The 18,400-nt window shown below is 44.9% G+C and overlaps 1 protein-coding gene across 3 annotated transcripts in view; it reads left to right on the top strand.

Moving 5' to 3' along the window:
* Scgdelta (sarcoglycan delta) overlaps positions 1-18,400 on the top strand; it is a 182,222-nt gene that overhangs the window by 116,336 nt on the left and 47,486 nt on the right. For 2 of the 3 annotated variants that reach the window (XM_076380066.1, XM_076380065.1), the window contains exon 3: positions 8,545-8,603. In XM_076380066.1, coding sequence (XP_076236181.1) covers positions 8,545-8,603 — 59 coding nt within the window. Of the gene's footprint in view, positions 1-6,981; positions 7,094-8,544; positions 8,604-18,400 lie in introns of those variants that run through there. The other variant, XM_076380067.1, reaches the window with a different exon arrangement.

Consider the following 18,400-nt stretch of genomic DNA (forward strand, 5'->3'; position numbering starts at 1 on the left):
GTCATTATCGAATCTCGATCGCGGTCGGCTTTAAAATCCGTCGTGGTTACAGTCCTGGCGCTGGAATGCCATCGGCCCACGGAACACTTTGTGGTCGTGTTGCTTAATTCCCCAACGCGATGGGATAATCGATTTATATCGGTGACAGTGATTCGGTTACGCTCATGCGTAGTGGTGGAATCGCTGGAACGTTGGAATCGTTTGAGGAATCTGTTTAGAGTGGGGAAAGTTATGAATTGTTATTAGTATTTTTATGTGATGAATTTGAGAAGAGGTTAATCATTTTTTAAGTGGCAAAATGATATTAAATGTTAGTAGTAGAATGCATTTTCTGTGTACCACAATGGCGATCTCGTTGTAAAATTAGTTTCTGACATTTCTTTAGTAATAAGGTTACAGGAAGCTACTCAGTAATCGAAAATAGAAGTGACAGAAGGATATGAGTTATTTCTAGCACTAAATCTGTGTCACAATACGTGTTTTCTAGAGACGTGAATGCACGTTAACACGACTAGCACGGCGAACAAGGTATTCATAAACCGTACACAGGAAGCAAGCTATAGTACAACGATCCTACGCTCAGGCACAAGAGCTCGAGGCTGGAAAGGGCTAAAGGGCGTGCTTGACTCTAAGCTAGCAGTGACGACGATTTATCTTAAACGTATCCCCTATAAGGTGTCACGATCCCTTTTAAGTAGCGCATAGGTTGTGCCATTAAAAGGCAATGATCGATGATTCGCCGCGGTTGCGTTACATGTACGCTATCCATTATACATTCTGGCAGTATATCTACCCCTGGCCTCATTCAAGCTCGCATAGAAGCCCGAAATGGTCGCGACAACCGCGTCGAATCACCGTGTACGCTTGGCTGTTTTCAAAATTATGTTCCTCGTAAATCCAGAAATTCCAAATCGCGACGTTATTACGTCTGCAATGCATCGTTCGTGGATTTTAAATGAAATTATGGTCCCTTCTTTCGCCTACGTTCAAAAGGATCCGCGTGCTGAGAGTATGAGTTGGCGGGCTAAAAAAGATAGCGAAGATAGCGAAGACGCGACAAGGAGGTCCGTGGTATTAAAATCATCCTCATGAATAAATTCCTCGGAGTCCACGCGTATGGATACATAATGACCATCGTCCTCACCCTTTCGAGCTGCACATCCGGCTGGGTCGTTAAAGGGCAATGATCGACGATTCACCGCAACAGCATCGGTCCCGCGGGTCTACTTCGCGCTGAATTCACAATCAATGCACTTTCACGGAGCATATCGGTGCCGAAGCGGTGATTCGCTTCCTCGTCGGCCGTTCACGACTGAGGGGATAATTGAATGAGATCGAAGTTTCTTTTTCCCTCCGATCGCCAACATATCGACAAACTTTTGCACTTAAGATTACAAGATACGATAACACTAGTAGCTTCCCTACTATTAATTCTTCTCGCGTAGAAATTCTTCTAAACTTTGGGGTCGTACGTCATCTACACTTCACACAATTTTCTCGGTCTAATTCACTGGTCAACCTTCTCCATCATCGACTCTCAACCTAAAACCACCCCAAAAGAAACACACTCCCCTATTCCAGGGTTAATAATTGAACAACTGCTAAACAGGGAAACACATCTCTCACAGAATAGCTAATCAAGCACTGTTGCATTTGAAAGTTCCCTTTCCCTGCCTCAAAACACAAAGTGTCACCCTTGAGATGTTAACCCACATCTTCAGTATCTAGAGACAAAGTCAAAAATCACGACACCCCAGGGGACAGAGGTGGAAACACTTGGCCGCCATCGAAACAAAGCGCAACGCCGCCGAGTGTTTCTTCGTCTCGGTTGCAGAGGGGCTTGTGGACGCCGACAAAGGGGACAGAGGGTGCGGCGGTGGTCGACGGGACGGAGAAGAAGATCCTGGCGAGGAGATAGCGGCGGCGGGTGCCGGAGCAAACGAGTTTCGCCGAGTTTGGACAACACTTTAACCGTTTAACAGGGCTGGCTTCAACCGGCTGAAAGTGACTGCGCCCCCGCACACCAGCGACGTTATCTGATGCTGGCGAACAGAGCTGGTGTAAAAGTGTTGACCAACGACTGCCTTTAACCCCGTGGAGGCCGCGCAGAGCTCTTCGAACGGGGCAAGTGCTTGGCGCTCGTTAAGAGAACCGCGTGGGGCTGTACTTCACTTACGAGACGCAGGGATTAGCGCGCACGAGTATTTCGAGGATCACAAACCTCTTTGTGGGTCCCCCCGCGTCTGAGACGTCCAGAGAGCTTCCCTCCCCCGACAATTTGCCATTCACCCTTTGGAACTCTGCACTTCTGCAGCGTGATGAAATTCATCCGGAATTAATTAGATGCCTGATAACAGAGCGAATCCACTTTGCCTCTTGCCTGACTCTTTTCCCCGCCGGGAGGAAATTCATTTCCCTCCCCTTGGACGAGGCTCGCGGAAGTCGTTGTTCAAGCTCGGCCGACTCGCAGTCGCCAGCCAGACTTTTGCGAGGAGCAAACTGCGCCTCGGGGAGGGGGTTGAGGTGAGCGGAGGAGCGAGGGAGAAGTTGCAGAGCGAGTGGGGGGCGAGACTGTTGTTGGCGAAGAGGAAGAGGAGTCACGAAGCGGCTATAAATACGCTGCGCCACCTGCATCTAACGTCCACCTACGTAGGGACCAGACAGGACCGAGTCATGGTGCCTCGTAACGCCTCTTCTCGCTTAAGTCCGGCTGTGCAGCATCGTTCTCGCGCTCCGAATTAATGCATGAAACTATTTTTTCAACCCCCGCCTTGTTGCGCGCGGAACATCGCGTGGCACGTTCAAACGACCAGGGTCGAACGGAGACGTGGGTATCGCGCTTGGAAGTAAACTGTTCTTCCGCTCGCTGAAACACCCTCGTTCGAACTAGGCATCGAGAGCTCCAATTTCCCTGCTGTTATTACCATAAACGTATTGTGCCCTGGAAACTTAATATTGTTTGCGAGACTGAATCGCGACAAGGATCTCGGATAATTGGGTGCTTCTTGGTACAGTGAGGTCTTAGAGCAAAGAGGCTTACTTGCGAAAATATGGGCAATGATTGTCCGCTGTGATCGATACGCGACAGAGTTATCTGTAGGGTATTGTACCCTCTGTCTTTGAAAGCATGGTTGTAACTTCGGAGAACAATTTCTGCTTTAGTTAGTGATTTTAGGAACAAATAATTCGTTTGTCTTCAGGGATGTATGTATTTTTAATTACGCTTATTCTATTTCGCTATTAATTTGTTTTTTCATACCACGAGGGAATTAGTGAATTATCCACGCATCATATTCAGTCTCCCTCGATCTATTTGTTTCCCAGAAGAGGATAATAAGAGACAATTGGTAAAGTCATGGGGACTTTACCTCTATTCTTAGACATCAAAGTGCGTGGCAGTAGAATTTACCGTATCATGTCAGCCATAAGGAGATACTACCAGAACGTGCGAAGATAGAATTACGAGATAGACATCGCATAGGGTATAAGGTTACTCGATGTCGAGCTGAAGCCACGGTGAACGCGATACTGCCTGAACCCAGCGAAAGGACAAAGAAAAAACTATGCACATACCAGACCCACGGGGGAAGAAGGGGCGAGAAAAAAATGGAAACAAGACCGATACTCATTGCAAAGTGATATTAAAAACAGGAGATTCTCGCGCGTATGCCGTGAAAAAAATTCGGCACAAAAGACGGTGAGCTGCGAGCCATCCCCTCTGCACGCCGCCTTTTAAATCCGACACCCTTGAGCGCGGATTTTAAGCAAACAAATACCTATCGAATGTATCACGGGTAAACGAAGGGGGAGAGCGGTCTGAGCGGAAAGCAAAAGAGGGGAGGAGCAAAAAAACCATAAAGTGGTCCGTGTACAGAGAGCACTGTAGAAAGGGGAGCACAGGGGTGGGTCGATGCACGCGGTACAAGGGTAGTTTACTACGGGCGTGTTAATTAAACAAAAAGCCACCCCGTATACCAAGCTAATTAGAGTGGCTCTTCTGGCCCGCGCCTTCTTCGCTTCAAAAATATTTCCCTCCTGCTCTTTCGCGCGAAAGCAATCCTCTCCCCTCTTCCGACCACGCGTACCGCTAGATTTTTCTCCTGCATTTTTTTCTTTGCAACCTCTCCTCCCCTTTTTTCCCTCTTCGGAACGTTCGAAAGTTTGTCCGCGCTAGCAGACGGCCGACGCCGTGTTTTATGCGACGTTTAGCGCACGCTGCTGTGCAATTTCACCCCGACGACGGAAAGATTGACGATTATTTTTTGTCCCCCTGTCGGCAGCTTGCTCCGCTCCCTCTGTTAGAATGCTTCGCTCGGAAAATTTTGCTGAAAATTCTCTTTCTGCATACACCAATGTCTTATTATGTTTTTATGTTCGAATCTAACTTGATTTGATTTAGATTCTAGGATTTATTCAAAGTATCCAGTTAGCGCACACGAATGGCTAGCTCTGACATATTTATTATGCTCGACTCTTCTGTTCAATCGAAGCTGTCGTCATTACTTATATACATTCACTTTCTGGCAGAAATTAATCTTTAGAGGATGTTGAAATCTCCATGGACCCAATCATAGTTGGCACCTTAATCCCTTAGCGACTGACTCCATACATTGCACATATTCCCAACTTCCATCATTCTGTAAGTATCACTTAATCCAGAAAACACAAGCTTCCTAATTAAACAATTTTTATTTCCTCTTGCATGGTGCTTCTGAATTTTAAGTAGTAACTTTATTTAGCAGAAGCGAATATTTATTAATATAAAAGTTCGCAGTTGTCTAGATACTAACCTAGATAGTAGAATATTCCACCTCATTTAAAGCAAACTCGACGAACGTGTACCCTCGACTACTTTGCAAGCGGTACAATCCCTCTTCCCAGGATCCCGCGATCTTGTTAGCCGCGACACGCAATCTCGCTAACGAAGCGAGAAGATTAAACAGTTCGTCCAGCGCAGCGGCGTTTTATTCGATTCAACCGGACCAGTCCCACGCGGTGGCAGATTCAGGGTGAAAACGGGCCGACCGCGATTAGGATTCGCTAACGCAGCCGCAAACAAACACTGCGGTCAGGGCGATGGTGGACAGAGAGGCGGAGAGGATGGCGAGGGCTGTGGCGAGAGGGAGAAGCGTTAACAGACAACGCGGGACGGTGGAGGAGCGAAGGGGCGCAGGGAGCAGGGAAAGGGTTGAATGGAGAGAGAAACATCTGCGATCGGATTAGCGGTGAACAGTGGCGACACTTCCGGGTGATTAGGCTGATTCCGCATCTACTCTAAGCCTGCGCTTACAACGCTGCTATTCGATGAACTACTAGATCTTCTCTGCGACTCGCGTCCTACCATCCTTTCTCTCTATGGAAATTCTCCCTCTCAAACCTGTGCTTTCTCTCCGACAAATTTGCACAGGTTTCTCGTCGGTCACCTCTGTTTCGATCCCGCGGCGAATACGATTGAGGATGGAAAGAAAGAAAAATGGAGAAATACATCCTAACGTTAATTCTCGCTCCAATAGCGACGCGAACCTCGTAAGCCAGCCACTCGTGCTCGAATTTATTCAAAACGAGCGATAAATCGCCGACATGAAAGGCGCGATGCCCAGGCAAATTCAATTTCTCGCGTCCCCCTTGGGGGATCTACGAATTTCAGTGCAGTCGACGCACGCCGGACAATTGTCTAGCGAGGAAGAAGACAACGGCTCGTATGGCAGGCGAGAATAGTAGATGCACGGTAGACAAGCGAGATAAAAAAGACGTTGAGAGTTTCTGGCTGTTTAACCTCTTGCGTGGCCCCAGCACTCTGAGGAAGTTCTGTCTGCGCCTGGAGTTCGGTCGTAGAGAAGATGCCACTTCGACTCGGTCATTCTTTCTCGCCTGTTCTATTTCATCATTCAGAGTCCGTCTATTTCCTTTGTTCCCGCGAACAGCAGACACCAATTCGCTCGGCGGAAGTTCGCTAATAATGTCTGATGGACGCGTTCGGGGATGTTCTCAGCAGAAAGTTAAGGACAACAAGGACCGAACAGTTCTTTGTAGAATGGCGGGTTAATGAGGAGAGCTGATGCGATAGGATCAGGCAATTCGTTTCCTTTGAATCAGGTATGAAATAGAATAGGAATTTTGATTAAAAGCTGCTCTTCCTGGGTAATATTTGATATTCTCCTGCCTGACGATTATAAATTAATTTACACGAGGGCGTGGAATGGAAGGTTTTTGTGTATAGGAAATTTATCCAGGTCGAGAGGATAGGCAGAGTTCAAGAGAACAGAGAATGTATTCATTAAAAGAAAACAGTTCTTCTATTGAATTACACCTTCATTCTCGTACTTTTTGTGCCGACTTGTTTTACTGAAAGGCGACTCACTCATAATGGCCATCTTGGGATAATTGAACCCGTGAAGACATTCAAACTTAATATTAAGGGCACTAGAATTAAATACGTTTCTACGGACGCAGTCAAAGAGGTGAATAATTAAAAAAATTATTTTTTTACCCCAAAGTAAAAGTATTAACTTATACATCTTTTTTTAATTCTTTGAAACGTTGATTCAGAAAGGAAATACTTTCTAAAATAAATCGAACATCCATTTTCAACAATGCAAGGATAATCAATCACTACTTTCCACACGCTGCAAAGCTGGCTGAGTAATTTCCAAATTGTCGCACGACATTGTCCCGCGGCGTATTTCTGGTCACCGACACGAATGCTTCCCCCTTTCAGCTTCCTCCCTCCTACGCGGCATTCTTGTGTTTCTTCCTCATTCCCGCGACGAGACTCTCCCTGGACGGGCAGGAGAAGCGTGTGATAGTGATTCTCGTGCCAAGAACTACTCGGCCCGAGCCAAACGCAACTTGGCCCGGGCACAATCGAGTGAAAGCCGATCGGTGGGCCAGGGAAGGTTTAATTCGAGTCGAGTGAAAGTAGACGAGAAGAAAATAAGGTGAAACCACCTTCGGGGGGCGGAAGGGGAATCCATTAGCGGGCGCGGGACGGTGCAGGGACGCGGGAAGTTGGGAATTACGGTGACTGAGTAGTGATTCGAGCCAGAACGGAAGTTACCATGCAGCACGAGCCACGTTCAAGTCGGATTACGAGGTAAATGTTTGCGCTGCTGGTCGTACGAGTTACGAGAGCTGGGATAATAACTGGGAATCGAGTCGACTGTGGATTGTCAATACGGCTCCTCTGCAGTCGTCATGTCACTCGCGTCTCCTTTCTTTTCCTTCGTGTAACCACCAGTTCGCTGAACAATGACTGACGCTCAGTCTACGTACGTCTGCCAATTAGCGAAAGATTGAACTCGTAATAACGACGCGTAACCAACGCCGCGAACAATCCTTTAATAATACCCGCGGCCGCTATTCAATTTCCACGTGAATCGAAACAATTATTATTGTCCGCGGCGCGATACCCAGACCACCGCCTGCCCACCGTCCACCGATTGTCCACGGAACCGTGGATATTTCCATAACGATTAATAAGAGCGTCGTTACATCGTTATCGCGAATCAGAAAACGTCCGACGACTCTGATTTCGGCTGGGTTAAGTTACTTTTAGGGAGATAATAATCGGAAGAAATTAATATAGTGAAACAGGGTTCTCCTTTTCACCTGGATACAATTTTCATCAAAACAGAGGGAAGGAGAAACTATAGTTTATAAGCTAAACGCTTCTGAGGTAATTGTATCATTCTACTGATATCAGGCGCGCAGTGGTACTGTCGATCGGGAATGTAATTGCATCGTCGTTAACGCACGTCTATGTTTGTTCTAGCATCCCCTTGCAACGTCAAATCCCACGCTACCGCGAGAAATTTTCAACGCGGTTCGTTCGTACACGCGTCGTTCATCCCCTTGGTAAGGCACAGTAGTCGCCTCTTTTCGCGTTCTTTTTTCGCTCCGTGCTCTAATCGACATAAATCCTCGTTACCTGCCATCGCTGATATATTCGATAGGGTGGGACGGGGGTGTTCCTAGGTTTCATTTGTTACGTCGGTTAGGTTGGGCCAACGTTAACTACAAATACGATATTTGCTGGGATATTGCTATGGAAATAAGAACGGGTCATGGGGAAATTTATATCGTCGGCTTTCTTTAGCGACTTTATTGCCTGCCCATGCCGTCAACGACTCCGGAAAGGACGATTTATCGTGCGATTTCTGGTAGCAAGGCTCACCAACCAGGAATAAGTATATCGCTTCTCAAGAACGTTATTTTGCGATTGTCTGACGTCGTTCCAGTGGAATCGAATGTTTTATGGTCAGACGAAATAGGTCGCGCTACTGAAACGCGAACAGACAACGGGTAATTAAGTTGAGTAGACCAAAGTGAAGAATAATTCGAGATGAAACATTTAATTGTTGTTTGAGTGAGAAATCGATACGCGACGATAACGAATATATCTCGAGAGAACGTAGCGTTTTACTTTTTATTTATTCTATACTTATTGTATTTGATACAATTTGTTGTTCGATTGTCCAAGCCCTTTGAAACGTTTAATTATTAAATGTCGAGTAGATTCTAACTAACAATCTGTTTTATTTTCAGACTGGCAACAGCTATAAATCGCCCGAGGATTCGCCGCATTCGGAGCACAGCAGATTGAAGTGAGTACCAGCTTTGTTAATCCTACCTTTCTTTATTTAATTGTATACCAACGGTATGCCGTGACTGAACGTATGCCTCAGAGCTGTTTCATTGTCAGGCGTGTTAGAATTTCGCTGGAAGCATTAGTGGTCTCGAAAGTCCTTGGTTTAGTAGCGAATTCGACACGAAGATTCTTACGGCTCTAAAGTAACGTGAATCTCTTGCTAGAGGCAATTACGTGGTTAACAATATGGGACAGAATACAGGTTAATCCGTAAAATCAACCTTATTTACGGAAAATCCGTAGCATCGTTTTTCCACATGAGGCAGATACGAGTTTCATTCGATTTGCAATTTCGATGGCTGTCGTTTAAAGCCAATGAATTTTAGAAGGCGAAAGAAGGGATGGCTTCGCTAAATAGGATTTATTCTAAATTCTTGTACATAGTCAGATCCATGACATAATCAATCGATATCTCTTCTTTCTAAATTTAATACGTAGATTACAAGGTTTTTAGATGTAATTATAGTAGGTGTCAATAATATTAGTTTTAAACCAACTGAGCAGTATTTATAAGTCGAAGATAGTTTGATTTTTTAATGAAATCTTAATCCTGTAGTTTTTCTCAGCACACTAAAAGATTATTGAAGTTTTATCCGTGTCCCCATTTTCTGTCTTGACTTCGGATCAACTGTTCCCTCGGTGCAGTAAGACGATATTTCATTTCCCCTTTCAATATCTAGAAACAAATAGAGGAAAGAGGAGGGAGGCAATAAACGTATAAGGCAAACGCAACTGCGTCATTTAAAATTGAAGTCCAAGCGAGGAGCTGTCCCATAAAAATGGTCGGGCGGAAAAAATATCATCGCTTTCACATTTCACGCGAACAGCGGAAGGCTTTGGTCGTGGTAAGGAAATCTCATCCACTATACGTTCAATATCGGTTCCTACTGATGGCCGAGTATATTCTCGTCTCGTAACCATGATACCCGAAGCCATTTTCAAAATACAGTACCAGGTCTACCATTTTGCAATATCGCTAGCTCGACGCTACTTTAAATCGACGTTCGAGTTGCAGGAACGCTTAATCAAAGCAGCTTTGAATCAGTACTCCGATTTTTTCGCGAAATTATCAGCTGATGAATGATTCAAGCATTCTAATAAAAGAAATCGTCGCAGGACATCCAAAGTCTCAACTAAAACATTTAATACTTCTGACAGATCAACCTAGCGCAGGTTTGGTCCATCAAATAAAAAAGTAAATCCCCCATCTCTTAAATAATTCTTGAACTCTTTCTTCAAAAAGATCCTATTTGTCTGGCCCAAAATATAAGAAAAGAAAAAGCATCTCCCGTAAGATGACTTACCATTAAAAATTCAAAATCTTCAAAGCTCTCGTTAAAATTTTAATTTCACTGTCATAACCGAGCAAATGGAAACCATTGACGCTGTACTCTATGGAACCAGTTAATTCGTGGACCGATGAAAAAATTGACCGTCGTATTAGAATTCCAATTCTCATGGTCGTCCTTAATGTGCTTTCAACGTATCCCTATTCCCGCCGCCATTACTTGCCACGCCGATTGCAATACTTTTAATAGGGAATCGGGTGGTGGTTTCGTGTCGGCGGCGATGTAACTGCGGCGAAAGGGCGAGCAGACGGGAACGATTATCTTTCATTACACCTGCGATTCCCAGGTGCAATGTGTTCCAATTAATCGCAACGTGCTGGGGATGGGGGTTAAAGTCAGCGATTCCACACGGGGACGAGTCAGGCGTGGCACGAGACGCCGGAAGTTGCGGGACCCACAGACGTCACGGTTTCGAACGGGATTCGCTAAAAGTGAAACACGTGTTCGCGATACTCGGTGTAGAATTCCGGCGTCGAGTTACACTGGCCGATAATAATTTCTCGACTGGAATAGTTCGTCGCGCGTGGTCGTGGGTACACTCTGTTTAAAAGTACGGTTCCGTGTTACCATAAACGCATCCGCTGGCCAATCGCCTACAACTAGGGCTGCGTGGAATCAATACGATTAGTTGGATTGGAGGTATGAGAGGGAAACGGTAGGAGAAAATTAATCTATAATTGAACAATAAGTTTTCGAGATTCCTTTCGCATATAACAAATGTTTCATAGAATTATTTCAGAGTTTAAAAGAGAATGGTGCAGGTTTTTAGAAATTTTGTAGAAATTGTAAATTCAATGTTGAAAAAAAGTCAAGCTGAACTGTGGCGTATTGCGACAATAAAGGTGCACGTTCGAATTCGAGAAGGGGTGAGGGTTGAAGGGGCATCAGGCATGGGGTAAAACATCGCGGTGAGACGGCAGCGTTGTCTCGCCCCCTTCTCCTTCTATTACGTCGCCCGCGTGATAAATGGACGAACGAAAAAAATGTAACGGAACAGTGCAATTCTTTCTCCCGCGGCTTTTTCCCTCTTAACGCTTCTTCTCTTGCGACGTATAATTTTTCGTGCTGCTCGCAAATAAATATCGCGATCTGTCACCATTATCCTTCGCTTGACGTGTTCTTCGACTCATTAACGTTCGTGAAACTTCATCGAGCGCCTGTGACTAATTTCATTCGCAGAACACTGACCAGGCCAAGTTCTGAACACTACTTAAAAGAAGGAAATTCGTTATACCTCATACGAAAAGTAAAAACTCAACTCTATCTACGAATCATCGTTAATGTTATGATGTCTTTAGATAATAGCTGAAGTTTTTATTGCAAGAATTTAAACAGAGAGAAAGACAGAAAATATTTGAATATTTGAACATTTGAATGTTTGAATATTCGAATATTTGAATATTTGAATATTTGAATATTTGAATATTTGAATATTCAAAGACCATCAAATTTCAAGCTTTGGAAGTTTTTGTACGCTCTCCTACTTTTTTCAACTTCACAATAAGGATATTCTCATGAGATCCATCAATTATACACATAAACGTAATACCTAGTCCTCTCTGAACATAAAACTAGAGATAGACGAATCGTCTGTGCCAAAATTAAACGATTAAACGGAGGGGTTTAATCCCCTGATAATCCCATTCACCTTAAAACGTTATCCCCAACGAAGGAGAAACAACGAATAGAGTTCGAAGCCACCTCAATACATGTCCACAACACAGTCCCATCGATCGGCTAGATCGTCGATGAATTACCATTCTAGGAAGCAGGCGAGGCATGAATCGTAGTCGGACGCGAGGTGAAAATGCGTCGAATTCGACGAATGCTAGAATGAAACTCCCGGCACATCTCCCGTGTAACCAAAATCGTTTAGAGCGAATGGGGGCCAGGGATGGCAGTTCCGCATGCAGTTCGCGTCGCTCCGGCAGCGGATTTTCTTTCAGGATCGGTCGAGCTGCTCGTTGTGCGCAACTTAGCAAATGACTGACAGCAGACACGCGGTGCTAAATGACTGGCAGACGCAGGCACTCTATCTTCGGTGCTCGTGTTGCTGGGATTCCTCCTGCATTCGAAGCGCTTATACGCTCGTATGCTATATCTGACAAGCGATTAATTATGAACGCGCGATTAGGCGTAGGCTGCCAGTGTGCTCGCTTCTCGTGTCCTGGGGTTTTAGGTCTGCGATCCACGGAAAGGAATTCGCCCCAGAAGACGTGGCGGATCCCTGGATCCAGCTAGAGCCACTCTGCTGGCACATCAACGCAAGGTAATTGGCTCTGGCTGCCGCGAACTTTTAATTGGTTCCGAGCATACGGTCGTTTCGCTGCCGTCGCGCCGCTCCGGTTCGATGATTTTTCATTTTGGTTCAGCCGGAAATCTGCGTGAAAAATAATAAACGGCACCTATCCGCGGTGGCTCTACTGGTCCGCCAGCGAATCATTGCAATCAGAGGCTTCCGCGGAAGCGAGAGTACACGCTGATGGACGAAGGATACGGAGGAGGGTTCGTTTATTTGTTGCTACCAATGGCAATTATGCTGGGGCATTGTAATTAAAACGGAATTATTGATAACAATGCAACGAAATAATATAGAGAAAATTTGCGAATATTATTTGTCGGATTAATGGATTATCTGGGAACACCAGCGGAACGAGGGATGCAATTATTTCGAGTTTATCGGACGCATCGGTGCTGTCGATGATCATATAACTCAGTTACTCGTTACATGTGCAGTGAATGCTGCATTGTTTTTCAGACACTCGTTAAGAAGGCAATATTTTTTCTGCTGATCCGAAACTGTCTACGGCTGAAATTAACGAATTTCGTTGTCGACTTATTTTCTCGGTGGATGATAAATGATTTCCTCGGTCCTTGGATACAGTTCGAGAGCAGCTTTAGCCCTTATCCTCGTCGAATTGAAAGAAAACACCATGATGTTATTCCAATCTCACTTCATCGATTCGGGGAATCCTGATTGCTGCGTCCAATATTTCCAATGTGACAATACATGTCATCTATCCCTCTCTCGATTCATCAGTTCTAAGCTTTAATTGCACTTTTACTATACAGAGTAGAAGGCGACGCGTACTCACAAACCAATCAAGTGAATAGTATTACTTCGTAGTCTGCTCCCCATTAACGTTAACATTCTTAATTACCGAAAATTAAACAGAGTAGGAACAGATAGATACACATCTATACTCAATAATATTGGAACACCTATCATTCAATCAGTTTTTTCTTCGCAATATGAATTACCAATATTAAATCAACACATGACATGCCAGCATGTGCAGAATTGTAAAAACATATTCAAATATAACCCAGAACAAAACACCTAACATTTAATAAAATTCATTAACTTTTTCCATACATTTGCTTTAATCACACGAACGTCCTAATTCTTTTGATTACTGGTGTACATGTACATCAAACAAAAAACGTCCCCTTTGTTTCCCTTACCCACTACCTGCTCGATTTCCCTGTAATGTAATCCTATGGTAATTCTGAACAACACGTACATCGTACAATAACATTTCAACTTCAACTTCGTGGAGTTACATACGTCGTGTCTCGTGGAACAGTGCACATTGAACAAACACAGTGCTCTTCCGAACGCGCATCAAGCATATTGCTTCGGAACGCATTTGACCGTCCGATGGCTCGTTGCCAGCGTAAATCCGGCAACTTTCACCGGCATTCAAACGGCTGGTTTCTCCCCCCGACATCGGCCCAGTACTTTTTCCTTTCGCGTGTATTATTAAAATGGCAATTAGCTGGCTAAACGGGCACTCCATAATTTCGCGGAGAGCAAGGGCTCGTTTACGTGGCTGGCAACGTCGAGTACGTGTCTAAGTACGGGCGCGTGTGTATGTCGCTGAACAATAAGCACGAAACGCGCGCTCTCGGGCCGGATTTACCCCTCGATACGGGCGCGCCGTGGCTTGTTTCCAAGTTAAACTTGGAGACGTTCTCGCGAGCGGCGACGCGCGACGATACACCCACCGCGGAAGTACAGGCAGGAGCATAAACAAAACGTAAATTTAGGCAGAGAGAGAGAGACGCCTCTGTACTCCCCGTACGACGCTCGAAACCGACGTTATGGTTTTGTTATTCTTGGACTTCTCCGATCGAAGTTTCTCGTTTAGCTTCTACCGAGATAAGGTTAGACGATGCATATTTCGAGCAGTTTTTTGGATGGTTTCTTAAGCGAGGTATATTGCAGTTTAAAGTTCTTTGCGGGAAGGATTCTTTTGTTCCAATCCGATTTTGAGAGGGAAAATGAGTTCGGAAAGCAGGGGAGGAATTGATGAGTTATTGATGCGTTTAAGGGGTACTTCAATTTGGCGATTATTATTGGAAAACATTTAGGAGATGGGAAAACTTCCTCGAGGCATTCCATGTATGTTTTTTGAGTTTATTATTTATTGAATTTCGATAATAACTTTTTATTAATGAAGAACTTTAACGTTTCGGGGATCCAGTTCTGGTGTATAAAAAATCAGCATAGTGGAAAAGTTGCTATTCGGGTTAAAGTTACGTCCGACCACTGATTGATGTGTTCTACTTACTAAAGCAAACAAACGACTCGACAACCCCGAATTAGCGTGTCTAATCTCTCTCAGGACGTCATTTTTCCGTAACATAAATATTAGAAAATTCCTGAATAGCTACCCTGAATCATCCATCACAGTCTCATCAGCAGAATCTACTTCAAAGAATTACACTCTACCGAGCAATCTCTATTACGACCCTTTCTCGTTACGGTGTAAAAAGGATGCACGCGAAAGCTTCGGGCCAGCAATCTGGATCAGTAAACCACTCCACCGAAACCTTGTGTGTTTTCGGTTTCGCGTTTCGCGCGAAGGGAACAGCGGACTTAGGTCAAAGCCCTAGTTTATCGCGAAAGGGGAACCGTGGGAAGAGTGCGTGATGAATCGCAGGGAGCTTTCCCGAGCTATGCATTCTTGAGAGGGACGGAAGTTTAAAACTCGGTTTTAAACGAAACCTCACCGCGTTTGCGTTTTCTCTCCTCTTCGAGAGAAAACGCGCGCTCGAGGAGTTCCGTGACACTTCGCATTATACTCGCTTGAATATTTCGTTAGAAGGCCAAGGCTCGCCGTAATCCCCGTAATTCGGTTCGCTTTGAGGCGCGTCGCGACAGTTATTACATTCAAAATAAGGAAATCTGCCCGACGTCCCGTAAAGGTCAACCGTACTCGAGTGTCGCGGGACTTCTTTCGTCGGCAAAGGGGACGCAACTCCGCGGAAACTTTTCGAGCAAACTTTCCTCTCGCGAGACGGACCGTGGACGAGGAAACAGCGAGGACGCGAGAAAGTAAAGGGTCGCGGAGGGGGGGGGGGAGGCTATTTCGGGCTGGTCGACGACGCGGTGTCATCCTGCCGTAAAATATGGATTATTCCTGGCATTTGCATTCGGAACGTAAGCCGACGAACTCTCCGCTGCTCCTTTCTCTCTCTCTCTTCCTCCTGTTGTCCTCCGTCGTTCGATTGCAGCGGAGCTTGTCGCGAAACTTCGCCCGGGTAATTATCGAATCGTTTGCCGATTCATCGGCAATCGACGCGAAAGCTACACCGTTTTCGCCTGACTCTGACCAAGGAAAATAAAAATCCACCCCAACTCCCCATGATTTCCCTTGAAAACAACTTTCTTCCGAATACTCGACGCTCCGACCCGAGGCCCTTTCAGAGCCGAAAGTCGAGGGGGTACGTAATTAGATTCCTTCGCGTTCAACATCCTCCATCGTCGGTCAGGTTTCGTCGATGTTAATTAGTTTCCGCGGCGATGTTAATTGATTCGGACCGCGACGCGTTTTCGGCGAGCATGGCCCATTGTCATACGAGATCGTTAATCGATGCTGTTGGTGGTATAATCCCGAGGATCGAGAAGCCCGTCGATATTATTGTTCTCGATTCGACGAGACCCTCGATCGTCGTCGATTGACGTTCCTGAATTTATATCCTCGAGCGCGCTGCGAAGAGCCGCGCGACCAATCGTTATTGCTGGCGACAAGCCGCGAGCGACGATGACGAGATTGCATTACTCGCGCGGACCGATTTCCTGCCGTCCGATTTCGTACATTCACCGTTCCCCACGGGCTGGTGTTTTTCGATTCGAGGTCGATTAACACCGTGAGCCACCCTGTAGCGACACCCCGCGATCCTAGTGTGTGTCATGTCACGGTTCATTATTTTATTCCTCGTTCTATCGTATCGTGACCGCTACGTTAACCGCTGGCTAGAACATGGCACGTGCATTGTTGGTGAGGTGTGGGATCTGTGGCTTCATTTGTGTGCGATTCCATTTTCCAAACATTTCAGAGAAATATTGTAGATTACATTACGAAGTCGATTCGGTTGTCAATAAATGGGCTTCCTTGAAGTTTGAGGAAGGAAGTTGTAGGATATTTGCCTACTGGAACGAGGGAGATGTTATTGTTATCGAGGTACGTGCAAAGTGTCTACAGAATACGATAATCTGATTGGCAGTGATAATCTTGTTATGCTGTTAAGTAGTGATTGACGTTTTTGGCGGAAAGTCCGAGCATTTAGAATAAAGTATCGTATTCCAGGTATGCATCGCAGCGATCTGCAATGCTTAACTAATTTTGCAGTTTCGAAGTGAAGGGTTCAGATTACGTTCAGACAGTTGAACTATTTTGAGTAGCCGAATGTATTAATGAATCACATAGAGAATTACTCGGCGTCGTTAATGAAGGGTTACTATTCAGCGTAACTCTGTGTTTCACTACAAATTCCACAAACATGCGTTCCGAAGCTGAAGAGCAGATTGCTAAAGTAATAGTGTGGGTAGAACGTTGTTGCAGGAAAGTTCAAGTAGTTTCGTGCCACCGGCAGTATATCTCAATTAATTTTACGTTTATCCAGCCGGTGATATCGTTGTGGTCCAGAACATGTCGACCAGAAAAAATTTCCCTGTACCCTGTGACTGACCAACTACTAGTTAAACATTCATTTTGGTTCTCTGATGGAAATTCTGAAACCAGTTTCGTTTCTGTCATTATTTCACAATCAGAGTTTGCCTTTAATATAAATCCTGCCTTTTATATTGTTTATTTCAACTTCAGAATACGCTTTCTGAAATCGTTTACTGGAATAAATTCTGCAAGCAGTGGACTTCGTAACTATTATGTAACAATACTCAGAGCACAAAAATTCTGAAAAATAAAGAGGGAGTGTCAAGGTCCCTTTTATATTACACTCTATAGCACACTGCCACATATGAAGTAAGCTTTCAACAGAACCATTAATATCAGAACTACATAATCACAAGCGAAGAACCCTTTCTCGCGTCCCTATTATCTCCAAAGTTGTACGAGGATTGTTCATCAACAAACTCTTGCATCTCGTTTCTCTCATGGATGTCGCTGCGTCTCCCTCAGGAATATCGATATAGGAAACGGGCAAAACCGAAAAGAAAGCTGTAAAAGCGAGATGGTAGGCAAACGAGACGCGGCGAGGGAAGTATGTGCTGGCAGATAGGCTTGGATGGGCGCTTTGTGCGAAAATGAAAAAGTCACGATGGCGGAAGGCAAGGACTTGTACACGCAATAAGCACAGGTACACACGTCGTGACACAGAAGAAACTCGTTGCCGCGACTTCGATGCCATGCCCGTCAAGAAATATGCACGGAGGGTTGAAATCGATGGCTGACGTCAACGTTTTCGAATGTTTCTCGCGAAAGAACTCGCGTTCTGCACGATTCCGCGCACGTTTGATTAATTCGCGAATATCTCAGACGCCGTACATCACCGCAGCTTTCGTTCTATTTCGCGTTCATTATTGATGCGTGTCTGTAAAGACCATACATGAAACAACAGGCGTGAGTGAAGTAAAGTTCGAAAAATGGAAGTTACTTTTTTGATATCAAAAATTCTTTGACTCGTAGGTAATACAATTTCAAATTTTCTGGTGGTTTGAAAATGGTGTACCTATTTCTACAATTATTTAAATAATTTTTGCTTCCATCGTATCAGATTTAGAACACATGTTTTTCTTCTCTCAAGATTCACCCCCACAAAATCGTTTTCCTGAAGAGCATCCTATATTTTGGATTTACATTTTATGTCGCGACTCTGTATCCCTCTGTATCCCTTATTGATTTTCCATATGATACAAAATAAAATTAGATTTCTAGAAATATAGAAATAAATAAAATTTCGCGGGAGCGCAGTGGAAAAGGTCGAGGGAAAAGTTTCTCATTCGATGGGACGCGCGAACATTGAGAACGCATCGTTATTCAAGCGAAATTTTACAGGTGGCAGGGGTGCTTTGATAACCCACAATACGCGATCGCTATTTGGGTATCCAGCACGCGTTAAAGGGCTTCACAGCCCATGAATATGCAATACTTCTCCA

This window comes from Calliopsis andreniformis, chromosome 6 (genome assembly GCF_051401765.1).
Source record: "Calliopsis andreniformis isolate RMS-2024a chromosome 6, iyCalAndr_principal, whole genome shotgun sequence".
In the NCBI taxonomy this organism is placed as follows: domain Eukaryota; kingdom Metazoa; phylum Arthropoda; class Insecta; order Hymenoptera; family Andrenidae; genus Calliopsis; species Calliopsis andreniformis.